Source organism: Passer domesticus, chromosome 3 (assembly GCF_036417665.1).
Source record: "Passer domesticus isolate bPasDom1 chromosome 3, bPasDom1.hap1, whole genome shotgun sequence".
NCBI lineage: Eukaryota > Metazoa > Chordata > Aves > Passeriformes > Passeridae > Passer > Passer domesticus.
In genome coordinates, this window is record NC_087476.1 from 19,451,119 (window position 1) to 19,472,291 (window position 21,173).

The following is a 21,173-nucleotide window of genomic DNA, read 5'->3' on the forward strand; positions in this document are numbered from 1 at the left end:
GACACTGCTATGGTCATTATCTAAGGTAGCAAGCCCAGCTCCATGAAAGCACACACTGTTTTTCTTTTAGGTTTAAGTTCAGGATTTATACTTTTCCTTCTGAATATAAATGTGGGGTTTTTTTCTCACAAGCTAGATGTACAAGAAGACACTAAAAAAGAAAAAAAACCCTGTTTATAAAATTATCTGAAGTCTCCTTTCCCAAACATCTGCCTGGTAGAGGTGACCTAATGTGCCCTATTTTTTATCTGTTAGCAAAGCAGGGAACAAATCTAGGAGAAATCTTAGATTACAATTCTGAATTATGCCCAGCTTTGAAGGCTACAGACATTTTCCTGTTTAGTGCTTTTCAGTCCAGAATTTCAGCACTAATTTCTCACTGAAGCAAATGTATACTGTGGTCATTATGCCTTTCAGTAAATATCAACTGGCTGCATTTAAAGCATGGAAAATGGAAGTGCTTCCAACTCCTTGCTATGTCCCCCTCTCTCCATATCTTGATTTCCATGGCCAAATTGGTCTTGATGACTGAAGGAAGGTGCTGTGGCAATGTCCTTTTGCTCACTGATTGCTAAAAGGACTGGGGGCTGATCATGGTTCACACTTTGGCTTCCTCACAGCAACTGAATCAGGCTGACAATGATTTAGTGAATTAAAAGGAAAATTTGACTAAGTCCTTCACTGTTCTAATTACAAAAGCTTAATTTTAAAAAGTAAGAAACCCACTAAAATCACCAATGATAATATATAAAACCCAAATAGCTGCTTTCAAATACCTTATATTTATTTCATAAATGACAAAAACCCCCACTAATGAGCAATAAATTATTTATTCAAAAACATCTATACAAAATAACACTCTTGGAGATATACACTTTTACATTTTTAAAGTGCATCTCTTCAATGCTACAATATTTGATTTTCTAATTTACACTGTACATTCATAATTTATAAAAAAAAATAATTGGTGAATACTTCTCCAGTTGGATGCTAATAACAGTGACAGGGAGCACATATTCCATTGTAGAAATCACTTTTGAAGTGTGTACATATACAAACCATTCATATACAGTTTTAAAGACAATACTGTGACAATAGCATCACTACAAAGTGAATTACAGTATACTGTACGATAATAGATTCTCGTTATAAAAGGTTATTTAAAAGTGCAAAATATATACACTCTGCCTTTATATTACTTCCTAGTTTAAATTTTACTACTTATTAAATCCCTTTCTGACTTCCTGAACAGATAAAATTACAGTAATTTTACACTATGCAAATCTATAATCATGCACATGTTGAGAGGCTGCATTTCCCATAAAAAAGGAACAAAAGCAAAGCTGCACACACAAAAAAATGCTGCATTTCAGATGTCTTTTTTAATTTGTCAACTGAAACACATCAAATATGTAGTAAAATATGTAATGAATACCGTTTAGTTGTAAAACACTATGAGTATGAAAAATTTTTGTTAGTTTTATTTTGATCATTAGGATTACTTGCAAGTAGTTTTCTACACTAAGATGATCACATATATGGGCTTATTTTGTTGCACTGTAGCCCTCAGTACCACCTTCCTCCAAAAAGGAAAGAAACCCGCAATACACAAAACCCCAAAGAGCTTCAACAAACATTTAACTACCACATGGCAAAGATGAATAGTATTCAATCTTTATGTGTCTATATAGAATTTTGACACCTATTTAGGCTCTATTATGGACTGCTGAACTAATGCATTTTTGGGACAGAGGTAGTGAATTGTCAGGAAACATTTAATAAGGTATAGTTACTGGCTGCAATAGAGTATACTAATTCAAATGTTCTTCTTCAAAAAGAACTTGTGAGATCGTGTTGTATAACATTTTAAAACTGAAAATCTTGTGCCAGTTATCTGCTGTAGATCACTTTTTTCCTGTTCCATAGGCTGCAATATACTTGATTGTTCAGAACTTATGTCAGTTACTGAGGAAAATATGATCTTTTCCTTTCAATAAAGATTTACAGGGTATGAATAAGAACAAATGGCAATCAGAGGGGAATACCTGAGTATTAATATCACCACTGACTATTTAATCCTAAAGCCCTGAGTTCTTAAGGAATTCTGCCTATGCCCACTGACTTTCAAAGGCATGTATAGAAGTAGTTTGAAACATTACCTATAAAGTGTCTACATATATTTTTCTTCTTTGGGCTAAAATAAAAACAAAAAAACCCAAAACATTAAAAGGAATATCTGATGGATATTCCTTGATGAAGGAATGATGAAGGAATATACACCTCTTTTCCCATGAACAACAGTAGCCAGGAGTGAGATTTATGCCACATTGAGGGTTACTGATCAGAATATGAACCAGCTCTGGACATCACTGTCAATGATGCTCATACACTGGAGAAAACACTGATTTCATGAAAAATCTCCACACTTCTCCTCCAGCACATATTGCAAGTTTTCACCAAGAAGTGGCAATTGCCTTTCACTTTGCAAACAAGATGGCATGATGGAGGGGCGGAGAAGCAACAGCTGCATATTTCAAACTGATTATTTTGGGAAGGAAATTCCCACAGATGTACTGTGTGGATCAGCTACTGATGGTGCCTGCCACCCACACTGAACAAACTGCGGTATTTAAGATAGTAATTCCTGGGAATATGGATACAACAGCACGTGTAGGAATGCTCCTGATACACATTTCAAGGACACATAATAACTAGTTTTTTCAAATAAAAAGTCACATAGTTTTCCCTTCTTTTCACTTAGCACTTTCAGAAAGAATTAAGTAATCTCCATTTTTTTTTGCAGCTAAGTATAACCTGAGAACATCCCGAGAACCTTAAATTCCTTAATATAATCATAACTGATTTACAGATTGTTATCTCTGTCAACATAAGTCATTGGTCATATTTCTATTGAAACAGGACTAATAATCAACTAATATGCTACAAAATATGCAAAAATAATTAAATATAAATTAACTTGTCCAGTGTCATTGCAAATTGTTTCTTTTTTTTTTTTTTAATTTAATTTCCAGTCAATACAAAGATAAATACAGATCTGAGCATCTAACATCATAAATTGTTATTCCATTTTTAAAAAAATATCATGGCTTATATAACAAATATCCAATTTGTTCATGTCATGGAATAAAGAGAATGCAATAAGCATGAATAATAAATCATTTAAGTACACCTGATAATGTCATGTCAGTGTAAAAATTTGAAACAACTGACATTGTCAATATAGTAAGCTATCAGAAAATTCCAAATAGGGTTAAACTCCTATCTCCATCTGTCTTTGAGAAATTTAAGAATTCCAAAATATTGGTTGTAAATAAGAAGTTTTGATTAAATTAATTAAGAGAATAAACAATTTGATTTCCAGAGGCTCTAGACCAGATATGAAAAAAACATCAGCCATTCAAGGATGCTCAGTGAAAAAATACAGAAAACGGCAGAAATACTTTTAGTGTACCTGCTATGGGTACAGTGAATGCAGAGGAATGAAATGAGAAAATATTCAGTGACCACCAGTGATTTTGACCTCTTGGAGAATGGAATTTCTTCCTCTGAGAGAACGTTTATAATTTTCTCCAAAAGGCATAATTGATATTATAATCTGAGGAACAGGGCTGTGAATTATACATTTACACACTTCAAGAAGAGAAACAGAAAGTACTTGCACTTGCAAAATCCCTCACAAGCACAAAAAACAAACCAAACCCAAAGATTTCACTTTCTCTGATAGGACCTCTGTTCCAGAACAACTGAGCAGTATTTCTGCTCACACTGTGCAAGTAATTATTGAATAATTCTCCTTTCCTGCTCTACACATTTGTAACCACGTATGCTGCCTACTCTGGTCTGCATAACAGCTTCTCAGGACTCAGCATATTCCCAAGCACCTGGCTCCATGCTGTTCCAGTTGAGCTCATTAGTTTGCTTTTTTTGTTTATTTGTTTTCTGTTCATCTCCCAAGTTTTTCATTTGAGAGAATGTTTTTACAGTTTAAATATATTTCCCCCCACGACTGATTTAATATTTAAAATTACTTTTAAGTATCAGTGTTGTACTTAACTGTTTATAGAGCAGAACATGTGGTCCTGCTCTTTATTTCAAACACTGCCACAGCTATAGCATAAAAAATATTATTCAACAGCAGTAAGCTAGCCATACAAAAACGTGGTTATATGTGCTTTTGCAGAGCTTTGTGGTCTACAGACAAGAGCCTTGTGAATGCAGCTATCATGAGACAGCTGCAAGATGCAAAACCACTACAAGATGGTTTTTACATAAGTTTTGACTTTTTGACTGTAATCACATAGTGCATCACAACTACTCTTTTCTCACAAAAAAAAATAATTATGTAAATATTAAATGTTTGAAATTAAATGAGAAGTCACTCCAGTAGACTGTTCTCTATTTATATTCTTAAAATTAGCCCACTACTGCCTTTACAAGATGAACAAGCGACAACTGCAGAAAACAACTGTGAAGGTCTAGAAATTAAAAGTGAGTTCCTAGTGTGAGTAGATTGTTGCAAACTTATCAATTTTCATTTAGGGTGATCTAAATAATCATTTATACATAATACTAGAACAGCTACATCCATTTCCCACTGCAAGATCTGCTCAGCAAGGGGGAAGTTGATTATGGAACTCTGTTTCTTGAGCTTCCTGCGAGGAAACCCCCAAGGACATTTAACAGTTGGGATTGTCACTGTTCCTACTAACTAGAGTTCACAGAAGGTGATATATATATATCATATATGTATGATATATTGATATAATATGATATATATCACATATATGATATACTTATATAATATATAACATATATATAACATATTACATATATATATATATATATATATATATAACATATAACATATATATATATGCTGATATAACTACAGTTATATCAACACCTAAGGAAGGTCTTGCTTGATCAGCCTGATGTTCTCCTATGATAAAGTGACCAGCTTAATTGATGAGGGAAAGGCTGTGGAGTCTAGACTGAGGGAAAGGCAGTCTAGACTTCAGCGAAATGTTTGACACCATCTCCCAAAGCATCCTCTCAGAAAAACTGGCTGCTGGCAGCTTGGCTGGGTAGGCTCTTCAAAGAGTAAGAGCTATATCTGTCTGCCTGGGCCTGGAGAGCTGTGGTGGATGGAGCTCACTCTGGCTGGCAGCTGTCACTAGTGGTGCTCCCCAGGGCTCCGTACTGGGGCCAGTCCTGTTTAACACCTTAATGAAGACCTGAACGTTGGGCTTGAGTCCACCCTCAGTAAATCTGTAGATGATACCAGGCTGGGTAGGAGGGAGCATTGATCTGATTGTGGAAGGCAGAGGGCTTTATGGAGAGACCTGGACAGACTCCATCAGTGGGCTGAGAACCACTTCAGGAGGTTCAATAAGGGGAAGAGTCCTGCACTTGGGTCATAACAACCCCTCGCTGTGTACGGGCTGGGGGAGGAGTGGCTTGAGAGCTGTTCAGCAGAAAAAGACTGGAGGTGCTGCTAACATGAGCCAGTCTGTGCCCAGATGGCCAAAAGGCCAATGGCATCCTGGCCTGTATCAGCAATGGTTTGGCCAGCAGGGCCAGGGCAGTGGTTGTCCCCCTGTACTTAGCACTGGTGAGGCCACACCTTGAGTGCTGGGTCCAGTTCTGGGCCACTCATTTCACAAAGGACATTAAGGTACTGGAGTGAGAAGGGCAACAAGGCTTGTGAAAGGACTAGAAAATGTCCTCTGAGGAACAGCTGAAGGACCTGGTGTTTTTTTCAGTCTCAAGAAGAGGAGGCTCAGGGGGAGCCTCATCGCTCTCTGCAACTCTCTGAAAAGAGGTTGCAGAGAGGTGGGGGTCGGTCTCTTCTGCTGTGCCTGCAGTGAGAGGACAAGAGGAAATGACCTTAAGCTGAGACAAGTGAGATTCAGATTAGATATTAGAAAAGAAAACGTCACTGTCAGGGTGGCCAGACATTGGAATAGCTTGCCCAGGGAGGTGGTGGAGTCACCATCCCTGGAGGGGTTTATAAGAGGCCTCTGGACCTGGAGCAAGGTGATGTGGTTTAGTGGTTACAGTGGTACTGTTGGGTGGGCAGCAGGACTCGATGATCTTGGGGATCTCTTCCAACCTTGATGACCCTGTGACACTACCTTACCCTGGTTTAAAGCTCTGTATCATTTTTGTGGGTGTTTAAAATACATCTGCTTGTTCTTTGTTAGATGGAAGTTGATTCTGAGGGAAAATCCTACAGTCTGCAAATTGCAAGTAGCACACAGTGAATGCTGCTGGGTTATATTCTCAAGTAGAGTTCAGCTTTTAAAATCTGGTATATTATGCTTTAAAATTACAAAGACAAGATGTCTGTCTACACAAGAAATTTTCTGAAGAGTTGAACTACTCTGGGAAATTCCTTCTTATGTATTTTTTACTGGTCTCTGGCTTTTCTAGGTGATAAAAAACAGCCAGACACAAATTGGTAGTTATGTCCACATGGTTTGAAAAACATCTTAATATAAAAAACACCCACATGCCTGATACCAAAATGTCTCCTATTCCTTATGCTATAGAAATGTTCCTAGTTTGCAATGTTTAATGAAACACTCATTTCCTCAGTTGCAATTTTATTTGCAGTTCAGATAATTAAAGTAGAGCTGCACACAGTTCTGGCAATTTCCAAATTCAGGTGCCAAACAATAGTGTACAGTAACCTGCCCATGGATGTAGTTGTGAGGTTATTTCACAGTTTGAATTCTTAATTTTTGATTTTGGATGGTGTGCTTTCCTGCCACAGAGACATAATTCTGGGTATGTTTTGAATGTCAGGATTAAAAAGGAATGTGAGAAAGAGAAAAATAGGACAGAGCATGCAACTTATTATTCCACATATAATTTTCTTCTCATTTTTTGTCAAAATAAAAAAAAAGGAAAATGAAGAGAAAAAAATAACATCAAGACATCAAGGAAGCAAATTGTTGGAGAAAACTACAGAGATTTTTTTTTCAGGCAATTGAATTTTTTCAGACCAAGAGATGAAAATGCACCTGTAAAAAAAAAAAAATTTGATTTTTTTGAAAGAACTGTGACAAATGAACACAACATATAATCTTTCAGAAAAATGACCTTGATAAAATGACAGTGGTATGATAAATCTAGGGGTAGTGTTTATTGTAAATTAAAATGCGCCAATAAAAAAATTAAGAAACTGATTAGAAAACATTAGGCAAAAATGGGACTCACACTTAGACACAGTTTATCACACAGGCATTTTCAGCCTATTGGGAAAGTAGTGCAGCTTTGGATGGTAGAGAATAGACTGTGCTTATTGAAAATAATTGAAAAAAAATAACATCTATACCTTACCTACTTGTCTGTATTGTTACAAAACAAAAGATGTCATGTTAAACTAGGAGAATATTTTCTTTGAAGGCAGTGCTAAGCAATTCTGAGTGAAAAGAACCGCTTGGTGACAGGCCATGCTATTTAAATAAAGAAAAAAAAACCAGAAAACCTATGTGTCTTTAAGATAGATCAAGTAAAATCACATGAAAGCATGCCGCATAAATGGATTTACTACTGATGAAAGGCACATACTATTGAAGGCTGTATAATAATTAGCATGGGAAAGACCTACTACACTGCTGTGCATACCATGACATACCAGACAAAACTGAAGTATGGTACAAGTTTTTTTCAGGAAGAAAATTAGTAAAAAATCTGCATGATTAAAGCAGAGAAACCTTGTTTAGATCCTTTTCATATGAGCATTCAGAAACTGTCTTTTTAGGTATAATTTCCTGATTGCAATTGCAGATATTTCTCTACAGTACATAAAACACTGAGTGAGAAACTAATTAAGAAATTAAAAGAAAATTTAAAAATATTGAAAGAATAGAAACGGTTAATGTGGCAACAAAAGGCATAGAAGCACTTTGCTTTATAGTATTAGGGTGACAATTGTAACAAAACAAAAGAATGTTAAGAATATTTTGAGTTTTTAATAAAACTCTAAAGTGCAAAAGAATACAATAAGCAAATAAACTCAGGGAAATTATTTGCAGGACTGGGAATAAATTAACTGAGTGAACAGAAACCCAGAATCTGATGCTGTCGTAAGAGTATTTTTACCTACCATATGAGTGAGCTAAATGAAATTCCACAGTGCTTTGGTCTAAAGGAAGGTAAAGGGCAAATTAAATATATGTTTGGTTACAAATCTGATTATTTTTCCTTTCAAACTGTTATGAATATCCTAGAGATGGGGAGAAATAAATCTTTAATAATTCAAATGCTGATAAATATCGTTGACTTGAGTAAAGAACTGGAGCCCAGAAATGTCTGTGACATTCAACTCTGCAGTCATTTGGATGTTGCGGTTTCCTACTTCTCTCTGGCTGCACATATTTCTTATTTTAAGTTCTGTGAAAGCATCAATATATCTCAAGTACCATGATAGATATGTGCCAATAACTGCTAGGGCTTTTGTGGAAGCCACTGTTCTTTTAGTTGTAGGCAAATGAAGAAAACTCCTGCCTTTATTCCAAAGATTCTTCATTGTATTGAAATCAGTTAAAGTACAAGACAGATGCAAATCATAGCACTCCTCCAAGTCTTAGTGAGAAAAATTTAAGAGCAGCTTTTTCCAGTTCTATCCACGCATGAAGCACACTGGCTCAGTAAAGGACTTCTACTTTAAAATACAGGGAGTTTTGTCCCTAAAACAAATTTGATATTCATATTCGCTCCGCCAGGGAATACTTGTCTGTCTTCTGTGCAAAAAGAAAACAGTGAGCTGATTATGTACTCTACTTATGGATGTTGTAGAGTAGTAATTTAGCTCAGTTTTGAATGTTAATTGAACAAAGTGCTTAGAGATACAGTAGAATGTCTCTAATATTTTTTTATGAGTAGCTCTGTGTTCCAAGAGTCAGTGCATCTCCTGAGACATAGAACTCATCTATGAATTAATACAATTTCTACTGTATTATTTTAGAAATATTTTCTACTATGCCCCAGGTAGTAACTCCTAGCTAGAAAAACAGGCTAAAACCTTTTCTTCCCTCTCCTCTGCCAGTTAAATGGGATGACAAACTTCTGATTTAAATTTCATTCACTTCAGCATTGTTTTATTTTATCCTCATAATCCTGCAACATTGCCCATGATTGCTACTTTAATTGTATTGCTACAATAAATCTGATATTAAACCTATCTATAGAAAATTGAGCTGTCAAAAATCTATATGGTAGTACAGCTTGTTGATGGAGAAAGATGCCTTCTCAGAACATTATTTATTCCACTGGCTTTAGGCATCTATTGCAGTAAGGAATAAAGCACTCCTCAGATTTGCTGGTTTCTATCCACTGGTTATGGGATTGAGACCAGATGATTAACACAGACTGGACACCTAATTTCTACATTAATTCCTTAATAAATATTGAGTGTGACATTTCCATCATAGTTGGGAATTTGGAGACTCATAAGAAACAGACAGTTAGCCTAGAAATATAACAGAAATAATGTTTTAAGAATAATCAGTAGTGAGGAAAGAAAAATAAAGTTCTTACATTTAACTTCCTTTCCCTTCTTGGTTGTCTTGCAATCCTAGAGATCTATGCAGCTGAGATGCTTCTGCCACTCACACCTCCTGATGTGTAAACTTGCATAATAGATCATGTCTTTGCACTGAAAAAATATCTGTGATCCATTTAAAGTACAGGTCGGAATACCCAAATAAGTGAAACTTGTACAGGGCATTGTGACAACTGCTCCAAAAAAAAAAAAGATTATGGCTTTCAGCCCGAGTCGTTCTGATTTTGATTATCTACTGAAAAGTCAGCAGTTTTTTTCAGTAAGAATGAATCCTTTAAGTGAACATGTAGGCAGCTGTGCACCAAGGGAATGTTAGAAAAGAAAAGCATTTTGGTTCCTCTGTTTATTATTTAAAATTGTGTATCTTTGTTTCAAGCAAAGTCCTGTATAATTTACGGGGACTTAAAACAGCAGTGGAGTTTGGGTCATGTCCATGGAATTTGATAACTTCAAATTTCATAAAAATATTTTACTTAAGAATTTTTGTGGTTGAACAATATTAGAATACATATTTGATTTCCTCTTGCATTCTACACAAATCTGTTTTGCACTTAATAAATTTACTACAAGGTCTTTAGTTCACATAAGGTAATCGCTTTTCTACATGATTCATCACAAAAGTACCTAAACATTTTGAAGCATTGTTTAAAAATATACACAATTACATGATTCATTTTACATTTTTCCTTTGCAGTATTTAACTCTTCAGCATCCATAGCTTAATAATAGCTATTCAAAGTAAGAGAACTACACTGAAAGATGAATTTCCTGATGAAGTTCCAATAATGAGTCAAATGAGTTCCAAGAAGTGTTTTTCATACCTAAGTGAAGAAGTTTTTTAAGATTTCACAGTCTGTCTGTCCATTCCTCCCTGTTTCCATTTTTGCAGTGCTTTCTCCCATTTCTCATGCACAGGAAAGAGGGACAGAAATCACCCCTCATGAGAGCATGGATAAAAGTGCTTCCTTCCTAACATTCACCCACTCTCCTCTAAAAAAGCCTACTGGAGGTCACAGTCAAACTGTATTAAAAAAAAATCAACCATGGAAGTAAATAAAAAGCAGAAAAATTGCATTGCCATTATACAGACCTTACTTTGAGCACTGTGACAGGGGAGATACTCAGGTGGGCAGGAAAGTGTTATAAAATACTGACAACATTTTGATAGAAGCATTTATGGACATGTACTTAAAAAGAAATTCAGGCAGTTTTAAATTCTGCTTAGGCCACTGCAATGATCAGATTACGCACTTTAAAGGTTTTGTGGAAAAGGCATGCCTTGTCTGAAGTTACTTATGAATTAATGTAGTGCAGATATAATACAGGACTTTAGATTAATGGTTGCAAAATTTGGCAGAGCTTAGTCTTCCTCCCCAGAACATTATTTTTTAAGTTTCAGGCCTACTGGCTCAAGGTTAAGAATGATTTTGAAATACTTTTTTCTAAGATCCTAACCTTAGAAGAATTCAGTGAGATTTCCACAACTTGAGCTTTGTATCAGCACAGCCTCAGCCACCCAGACTTTATGAACACAGACAAAAATAAAACAAAATATTGTAGGTCAGATTAACTCAGTGAAATGCTCTGGTAACATCTAAATTTATAACTAAAATTGTCAGGACTTGTTTTTTTTTTTCCTTGAGGCCATCTGGCACAGCCTGGCCACGTTCCCTCTATTAAATGCTCTGGTGTTTTCAACAGGGTAGCACAACCATGCCATGCACTGAGAACAGAGCTGAGCTGACTTTAGCTTCATTGTGAATAGGATTTTTTAATGCAGATTTTAATCATGTTAGAGAAAAAAATGTCAGAAATTCTATTAACAAATCATCAGTGTGATTCAAGTCCAGTGCCTAAGTCCAGGCTGTACCACTTCTTAATTTATAAATCATTGATGAGCCTTGTTCTAATTTAAATCAACAGTACTACCCATTTGCTCAAAATCACATTTGTAGATGGGATCATTTTTAGCCTTTTAACCAAGTCTTGAGTTTAAATAAAGACATAAAGATAACTTGGACATACAGAGACGGTCCTGTTTTTATTCATTTCTAATCACAAGCGGCTCTCTTGATTTTGTGATGGGGCCCAATTTTATAACTCTGTGTTTGTATGCTTCCTTCCCCAACATGCTGTTTATGGTGCTGCTTCAGCAAATGGTTGTCTTTTCCTACTCCATATTCAATTCTGGTACACCTTTGTCACCCTAGAAAAATATAAAGGAAAACTATTCACAAATACATAATGAGATTGTAAAAGTAAACCTTAATAAATCACAAGTATGTAAAAAAGAATATAAAAGTTTGTTTTATGATTTCATTAGAAATTAAATATTTGCCATTTGAAATGCCTAAAGCAGATGTCCTCTGTCTCAGTCTACAGTTCCTGAGGGGCGAGTGTGGAAGGCATCTACCAGTAGATCTATTTGTGAATCCCACTATTTTCCTATTTTGAGGTGTTTTGTCAGCTGAAATGTGGTGCAAATACTCAAAACATTGACAAAAAAAAATGCATGATGTATAATCCACATTCTGAAGGCAATGACAAACTAATATGCTTTACTGATGATTAAGAATTTGACAAAGAAACATAAAGAATAGAACAAATGGGAAATGCAACAGTTTCAAATATGAGATATATGACTAAGGTGCATGGAAGTCCTACACAGCCTATGTAACAGCTGAGTAACCAGGAATCCATTAGCTTTTCCCAGCCTCTGGCAACTTTCTCAAAAAATTGGCCTTTGGTCCTTGCTTTGAGAGTGTTGCAGAATGTGAAAGAAAGGAAGAAGCAAGTGAGCTAATAGAGATCTTCAAGTTCCTCATTAAAAATATGTTTGGAGAATTGTTTCTAAAATACAATGCTGAATTTCAGAGGGTGAATTTATATATAACTTTTTCTCTAATATTCCTTGAGATTGATTTGGACATACAGAAGAAAACTACTGTGTTGCAAAAACAGTAGCTCATCAAAAGAATAAAAGAATTTAGAAATTCCATTAAACACATAACAAAATTAATTCAAATCAACATAAGTTACTTCATATAAGAAGTTTGAAAGTGCTAATGAAAAAAAATGCAATATCCAGCTGCTTTGAAAAAAAAAATCAAGAATTCTCTTTTTGAATTGCAGAACTTTTTTTTTGTAGAAATGAAAGATTACTTAATAAATTAGGCCTACTTTAATTTTAAGGTTTTATTACAGTATTTGGTGAGATATGCTAGTTTATAATCACATGATTCTTAAAACATTAAGTCTAGATGACTGACTGTAGTACCAGTTCAGTACTAGCTGGTATAGTTTTCTACTATAACTAGCATGTTAGTATTGAACTTTGTCTATGAGAAAATACTAGAAAAACAAAACTGAATTAATTCCATAATTCCTCATCCTACAGAAACTGTGATGCTTCTAATTATTCATGCTAATAAACTGAATTGAGAATTGGTTGTAAGAATGATATAATAATGTTAATGCTGTAATTTGTGAATGTTAAAACCTCAGTAAAGACAATGTTAAAACCTCAGTAAAGACAATGAAAATAAAAAAGAAAGCTGAGAATTAAATGGAACACTTTCAATAAATGCATGTTCAAAAAAGAAAACTTTTAAAATTATTTTCTTGAAAAAAATTTTATAAAATTAAGATTATGTATGTTAAAAATACAAGAATGGCTATAAAGATTTATTTTAAAATAATAAAAATATATATCACATTTGCTAAATACTTTTACCAGAAGTTAGCATACCTCAATGCAAACAACTCTGGAACCCTAAACAACACTGGAATTACAAGCAGAGTCTGCACCACTCAAATTAATTTCTCTATGGATAGCACTTAGAAACAAGCAATCCTCCTGGCAGGATTAAATCACCTGCATCAGGCACTTTATTTGTGCCCAAGCTTTACGTAGACAGAGAAGCATCTGTTTGAACTAAGTGCCCCACTGCAGTCTGAAAAGACAGCTCCAGACCCGAAGGAGAGAATTTAGCTGACTAAATTTAAGCACTGAGTTTATATAAGAACAGTCCTCACTTGAGACCTTTTAAAGGCACCAACCTCTTTTCATTAGGCTACAGTAACTTTAGGCTGTAACTTTATCAGGACACCTGACAAGACTCCTAAAATTTAGGGACGACTTTGCCGAATTCACTCCTTATCCATGGCATCTACTTAAGATATTCTACTTGTTCAATTTTGATTGTTTTATTTTCTTGATGCTGCCTCAAAAGTACAAGTGAGAAAAACCAAAATTTCTATCACAAGAACCTGCAATATCTGGTATCACTTACAGCAAATATGCCCTAAGACTAAAATGTCTTCTTTTTAATAATTTTTCAATAGCAGGAATAATTATCCATGCATTTAAGATTATGATTTCAGAAGGAAAGTTAGGCATATGTTGAATGTAAAACTATTTTTTTCCTCAGCAAGGACAAAATCCACTTTTCTTGAATAAGAGGCAAGGTTAAAGCTATAGGAAAAAGAAAGGCAGATGTCTCAGAAAAATATTTATGTTTTGTTATGTTCATCTTATCTTGGAAGCATAAATAAAAGCTGTTCCCAAGCATACAGAGCATTACATCAAAGGGATGTGTCAAGTCAATCTTTTAATGAATAAATGGAAGCTTTATTAAAAGATAAGAAAACCGTATGGCAAGTTTCTTGAAACTAAGTGTCTATCGTCAGGCATCTTAGCTGAGTCTAAAGCTCTTCACAGTTGATACTTAAACACACTCTTAACATTACCTTGCAAATTCACTGGCGCTACTGAGTATTCTTAGAGCCAAGCGTGTGCTTAGCTATGTTCCTAGATCTGAAATAGAGTATCTAGTGCTTCACAAGAGCTAAACTCTCAGGCCTTGAAAGAGCCCAACCACAGAACTAAAATTTTTCTAAGATATAGAAGGAAGATGAAAGTTCTATTCCTACAGCAGTTGTCTTCAATAATTACTTCTTTTCTACAGTAAAGACTGTAGTAATTGCCTGTATGCCCAACACTTTTCAAAACAGATTTAGAGGCCAAATTTTGGACATACACTTTTCAAATGTTACTCCACATTACCATGTAATAAGGGGCAAAACATATCATAATGGGAGCAGAAATCAAAATGACTCTACAAGTATTACTGAATGAATATTCACTTGGAATTTTAGATCAATGGTGAAGATAAGCTTTGACTTAGTATTTTTTAACTCATAGATTCAAAATATTTATCAGATTGTGAAAACTCTTAACATTACAGATAACACAACTATAGGCTTCTTATAAAATCACCAAGCTGCAATATTATGAATGAAATAACTACTTTTGTTAAGAAAATAATTTATTTTCCATAGTCACAACATATAATCTAGTATCAGTTACTGTACATATATTTTCTTGCAATACTCTGACTGTCTATGAATACTGGATCCACAGATGCCACTTTTGCTGCTATAAAGGAGTGAATACAGTGTAAAACTGACGTCAGATCCTGAAATTCAAGTTCCTGAAAGAAGTAAGAGAAAAAAAAAGAAAAAAAAAGAATTCAATTCATGTTTATAAACATTTTACATAAATAAAGAGCAGACTAGTTAGAAAACAATAATGGTCTTATGAAAATTGAATTTTTATAGGAAACTAAAATTAAAACTGTTAAGAATAAAATCTGTATATCCATACCTTGTTCACTGACAGTGCTGTGTGTCAATTTAGTTTTCACTCTGTGATACTTTATTATTTACATTGTACTCAGCTTGTACAATGAAATCAGTCAACTTGAAAGAACGTTCAAATATTGCAACATAGATTAATTCAGATTAGAAAAGGTATTGAAGATCATTGAGTCCAACTATTAACCCAACACTGCCAAGTCTACCAGTAAACCATGCTACTAAGTGCCACATCTACACTTGACACATCTCCTGGGATGGTGATTCAACCACTTCCCTACATAGCCTATTCCAATGCTTGACAACCTTTTTGGTGTAGAAATTTTTTCCTAATATCCAGTCTAAACTTTCCCTGGCACAAGCTGAGCCCATTTCCTTTCATCCTACACTTGTAACTTGTTTCAGGCAGTCATAGAGAGTGGTAAGACCTTTCCTGACACTCCTTTTCTCCAAGCTAAAAATCCCCAGCTCCTTCAGCCACTCCTCAAATGTCATGCCCATCCAATCCTTTACCAGCTCTGTTGCCTTTCTTAAAGTGAAGGGCCCAGAACTGCACACAGCACTCCAGGTGTGACCTCACCAGTGCTGAGTACAGGGGGACAGTCCCTGCCCTGCTCCTGCTGGCCACACTATTGCTGATACAGGCCAGGATGCCCTTGACCTTCTTGGCCACCTGGGCACACACTGGCTCATGTGCAGCTGATGTCAACCAGCACCTCTCTTCCTGGTCACCATTTCCCCTGGTCCTTTCCCACCAGGCACCTTTCCAGCCACTCTGCCCTCAGCCTGCAGCACTGCCTGGACTCAGCACTTGGCCCTGTTGAACATTTTTAAAGTATTTGACAAGTTAAGGCTGTTTGAGGATGATGAGGTATCAAGAAGGGTAGGGTGAGGAGATCACATCTTCTGTCGGCTTCTGAAGGAGAGATGAGAAGCCAGAGGCAGGGTGAAAGATGAGGTGAAGTCACACCACACCCTGATGATAGAAACAAACATGGCTGGGTATGAAATTCAAATGCCCTAATTCACAAAGAAAGGCAGAATTATGCCTAAACTGTTCTCAGATTTGCTTGACTTTTTACAACATATTTCATCTTCCGTGTACAAGTCAACTCTCTTTTTTCCCTATGAACCCATACAGTAATAGAGGATAGTCTGACAGAATGACATGTAAATATAACATAAAAACCAAATATAATGTAAAAAACACCTTCAATTTAAGTGATACCACTATGTGTCATGTCAGTTGGTAAATATATTGTGGGGATACTTGAGACAATTTTTGGTTTGAGCAGAAGACTATTTTCAACAATCTGTTTGCTAACTGGTTTGTTGAGGCACATTTTGTATACTTGTTTTTAAGCAAAAAGCAAAGCACTGGGTTTCTGCTTTTTCTGTAACAAAATTTTATAGTATGTTCTAAACAAAATTGGCCCAAACAGAATATTTGGAATTCAAACTTACTGTCCCAGAAAAGCTCACCATCACACCATTTTGCTATCCAAGGCCAGGTATTTACTAGGCACAAGTGGTCCTACTACTAATGAATGGTTCAGTAGTGTTTGTGGGGCATGATTTTGTGACCCTGTTTGGGGCACAACTGGGAAGTTTTTGGGAGTGGAGGGACCTGCATGCACAGCCTCTTCAAGGAGAGACCAGAGCTGCCCTGTGCCAGATAGAGCAGGTTCTGACAGGTCCAGCTGATGCACCACCAGGCATGGCTGAGCCCGACAGTGAGACAGGGGTGCATCAGGGTAAACATAGGTAAGAAAGGGCAGAAAATTCCCCAAAATAGTAACAAGGCCAGTGAAGTAGAGGGTGCTCCATGACAGAGCAGGTAACACCCTTAAAGGGACTGAAACTGATGGAGAAGCCATAGTGGAGCAGAGGAAAGCATGAGTGTATTCGAGCCCATGACATCACTGTCCTACAATTTGGGGGCAAAAAGCTCCTGTTTCTTCCATTTTAACTGACATTTAACTGACATTTGAAGAGCAAATATGGGAGGAGGTTTCTTAAAATACATTTTATTGACAGTAGATGTTGACTTTAAATATTAATATAAATTAATATAAACACTTTCAGGAAAAAACCCTACAATGCCACTATTTAAAGCTCCTTATCTAAGTTTAATAAAATGAAAATTATGTACACAATCATGATTATTAATTAAATATGAAATATGAAACATGAAATATCAGCTTCAATACATAAGTTTTGGTTCAATCGAATGTTTTACATCTATTGAATTTACATCTTCAAAACCAAGGAATTAAAAAATATGACCATTCCCATTAATCTTAGATTTACTCTAAAATCAACTGAAATCATCCAACAATTTCACCTTAGGTTCTGACATTCAACACCCCGACCAAACAGAGCCAAACGAAACAAACTGAGAGAAGGGAGCCCTTCACAGGGTTCCCATTTCTCTACTCCAGCTTTATGCACTTCCAATCTGTACATGTTTATGGGGATAAGCAAACAGAGGGAACCTAACACAGACTGTGGACAGGATCTCAGACTGTTCTAACAACATTGTTTGGAGAGCTTTGGGTTTACAAAAGAGCAAAGACAGGAACATCTCATCACTGTGAGTCAGTCTTTCCCAATGTCCCAACTGCAGAGTCCTCTCTGTTTCCATCACAGTTCAGAGCATGGATCAAACTGCAGTGCCCCTCCTCTGTATCTGAGAGAAGTTGTCTAATCTCTTGTGAATAAACTTTTGAATACTAACATGCTCTTGTTTCTGTAAAATATAATCTGCATAGAGGTGGAAAACTAGCAGTAACACTAAACCTGTGTCTTATGTGACAACAACACTACTTTCCGCAGTTAACACTGCAAGTCCCCTGTTTCTGGATTACTTTCAAGAGTGGTGCTAATTTTCAAAGTTATTACAGAGCTGAAAAGCAAAATGTGTGGCATATAAGCACTCCTCATGCAGTTTACCAGCTGGTCCACTCCTCTTATCTCTTCACTATTTGATGTTAGGTTTGTGCAGGGATGAGCAATCCTCTGGGATCATAAAACAGGAGCAGAGCTCTGGAGTTTGTCTTACAGGCCCCAGTTAGATATGGCCACCCATGGTGGCATCAGAAATGTGGGGCTCATCTGAGGCCTCATGCACCAGAAGCTTCTAGAAATGCAGCTTATCACGGTGGTATTTGATCAAGAAGTCCACTAAGGGGGTAAGGCTGTGGACTTTGAGTCTGAAGAATGTTGGCTGCCTTTGCAATCCTGCAGCTGGCTAGTCATGTGTAGGTAATGAGGAATAGTCACACATACCTAAGGATAAGCTGGGGTAAGGATTTGCTTACATGTTGATTACAACAGGGAAAGGGGAAGAGGACTGGGGGTTCATTTGAAAATATGGATTTAGTAAAAGATAAGGATGCCTTTCTGACTTGGGAAAATGTACCTGTTGCACAGTCTGAAGACTGGGACACAATATGTCTCTTTGCTATCTTGAATATAATTTTATAGATGGAAATGCAACCTCTTTAGCTTTGGAATGTAATATGAATTCTTCCTAGAATAACACCAATGACATTTCTTTCAAACAGATACATTGCTCTAATAGTTTATTTTTTTTAAAGTGACATTTGTCTCTCTAGTCAGTCAGGCAAATGAGTAAATGATAATTTTGTTTGCACTATACCATCTAACAGCACCCTTATGTTTGCTTTCCGTATCTGAGTTTGCTGCTTTTTTATTTAATTGAGATTGTCAGTTTTTAAGGAGAATCTGTGCATGTGTAATATTTTAACAACCAAAGCTCTTTCAGTTACTGTATGTTCAGTAATAAGTAGATTAAGTACAACAAAGGCACTGTAAGGAAGACACTGAGAGAAGAACACAAAAGATTGGATTAAAGCAGTGGGAGGACAAGACTACAAAACTTCCTGCTGGTACTGAAAATACAAAAAATGAGCGCACTGCACTGACCTCCTTCACTGCATGTGCACAGCCACAGAAGAAAAATATATGTTCTTATTTCATCCACCCCCTGGGAGAATTGGATTTATTACATATCATAAAGAGCTTGACAGGCCTATTGCCTTATTACCATGCATGCAATTTTATTGAGAACTTCTGAGAGCTGTTGAATCACTATTTGAACAAGACATAAGCCTGTAGCACGTGAAAGACAAATAATGGAGATGCTGACAGATAGTGTTATTTTGCCTTGTGCTTTTCATGACTTTAAAGACACTGGTAAGCCTGTGTAGGTTATTTGTTGACCAGAGCAGAACTGTTACCACTGTATCTTTCAAGATATGTTTTCCAATCAGACTGATTTTTTCAGTTGCTGTGGGGTTTTGTTGTTATTGTTTGTTTGTTGGTTGGTTGGTTTGGTGATGTTTGGTTGGGTTTTTTCAGGTTAAAATCCCAAATAAAGATATTCAGGTTTTAGCTCCAGACAAAATGACATTCCAAATGGAAACCAAAATTTCAAATTTTATTATTTATCTCAGCAAATATAGCAGGGCTTGGTTGCCATATCATGGATGAGAAAAATATGCAGGGTTGTTAAGTTGTCTTCTTGTAATAGATATGAAATTTATGAGAACAGCAACATCTAGTTGAGGCTTCAGTATAGCTCACAATACTCTATTGACCACAATGGTTTCTTATCTTTCTTCACTAAATATTTATGTCTAAGAAGATGAAAAGAAAACAGAAATGCTCAATTCAAATAGGCTTGGTAAAAAAGTCTTTTTTTTCAGATATATAGCTACAGTTTAGCAAAGGGAAATAAAACATCAATACAAACCTGAAAGTATTAATTTTTTTCTTTTTTAGAGAAACCTTGAAAATTTGGGTAAAGAATATCTGCAATTACTAAGGTTACTTGTAATTTCTCAACACTAAAGGCAGGGTAAGTTCAGGGAAGTACTGAAGTGGGAAACTATAAGAAGTTGTAGGGAATATTAAGAACCTGAAGGAGAAACAACTGACAGGAATATTTTCCTTATTATCTTCTTTCAACAGAAAACTTTTTTAAATGGAGAAATGTACTGTTCGCCTAAAACTAAAATGCACAGGAAAAAATACTTGGCTTAAAATTTGGAAGCCAAAATAGGAGAAGAAACATCACATCTAGCTAGTAAACAAGACACAAAAATAGTATTCCCAAGTGTGGTTTTTTACTCCCAAGAATTTACAATAATATAGAATTAAACATAGTTTGGAAAATTCTTTTGCAACCTTGACTCTCTATTTTCCACCAAGGGAATGTAAGTCATCTGCATCAAGCTTCTTTTGTGCATAGTAGCTCATTTACCCAGGAAAAATGAAACTTCTGTTATTTGATAACATTTTTATTTCTTGTTATTGGCTGCATTTCATCATATAACACCATCTGGTCCTATGAAATCTCTTTCAGTGCCATAAGCAGAGACAAATACTGGATTGTACTATGGGTATTAGTGCTGGGCATTTTCCAGCCAGCCTGTAACTCTCAAGTCTAAGAAATCACACCATTTAGGTGGTGGGCATAGTTGATGGTATATACCAGTTATCTGAAGTGGAGAGGCTGCACAGCTGCATCCCAGTCCCATTAAATGTGAAATCCTAGTGGGTACATTGCACTTCGCAGAGACAGTTGTAAAAGGTGTAATCACTGAAATTCTGATAAATCATCAGCTACTTAACATCAGCCTTTCCTCTGGCCTTTAATGAGCTTTTTCTGGGATCTTCCAACATTTGGAACACATACGTACTTTTAGATACATAGATATTAAGAATTCTGTATGAACCAATCCCATATCAACTTCCATCTGATACTTTCAAGGTGAATTTTGCCAACTGCAAGGTGTTTTCATTAAAGCTATGTAAAAGACTAATTCTTAATGTTTTAACAAATCTGTCTCCTGAACAAAATTTACTGCAAAGTTAACATTATATTAAAACATATATTATA

General features: G+C 35.8%; 1 protein-coding gene across 5 annotated transcripts in view; it reads right to left on the reverse strand.

Moving 5' to 3' along the window:
• Nucleotides 1–834: 834 nt before the first annotated feature.
• SNTG2 (syntrophin gamma 2) overlaps nucleotides 835–21,173 on the reverse strand; it is a 223,374-nt gene continuing 203,035 nt past the window's right edge. For 4 of the 5 annotated variants that reach the window (XM_064412049.1, XM_064412053.1, XM_064412052.1 and 1 more), the window contains 2 exons: nucleotides 14,966–15,084; nucleotides 835–11,798 (listed from right to left, as the gene is read on the reverse strand). In XM_064412049.1, coding sequence (XP_064268119.1) covers nucleotides 11,774–11,798; nucleotides 14,966–15,084 — 144 coding nt within the window. In that variant the 3' untranslated portion in view covers nucleotides 835–11,773. Of the gene's footprint in view, nucleotides 11,799–12,048; nucleotides 15,085–21,173 lie in introns of those variants that run through there. The other variant, XM_064412050.1, reaches the window with a different exon arrangement.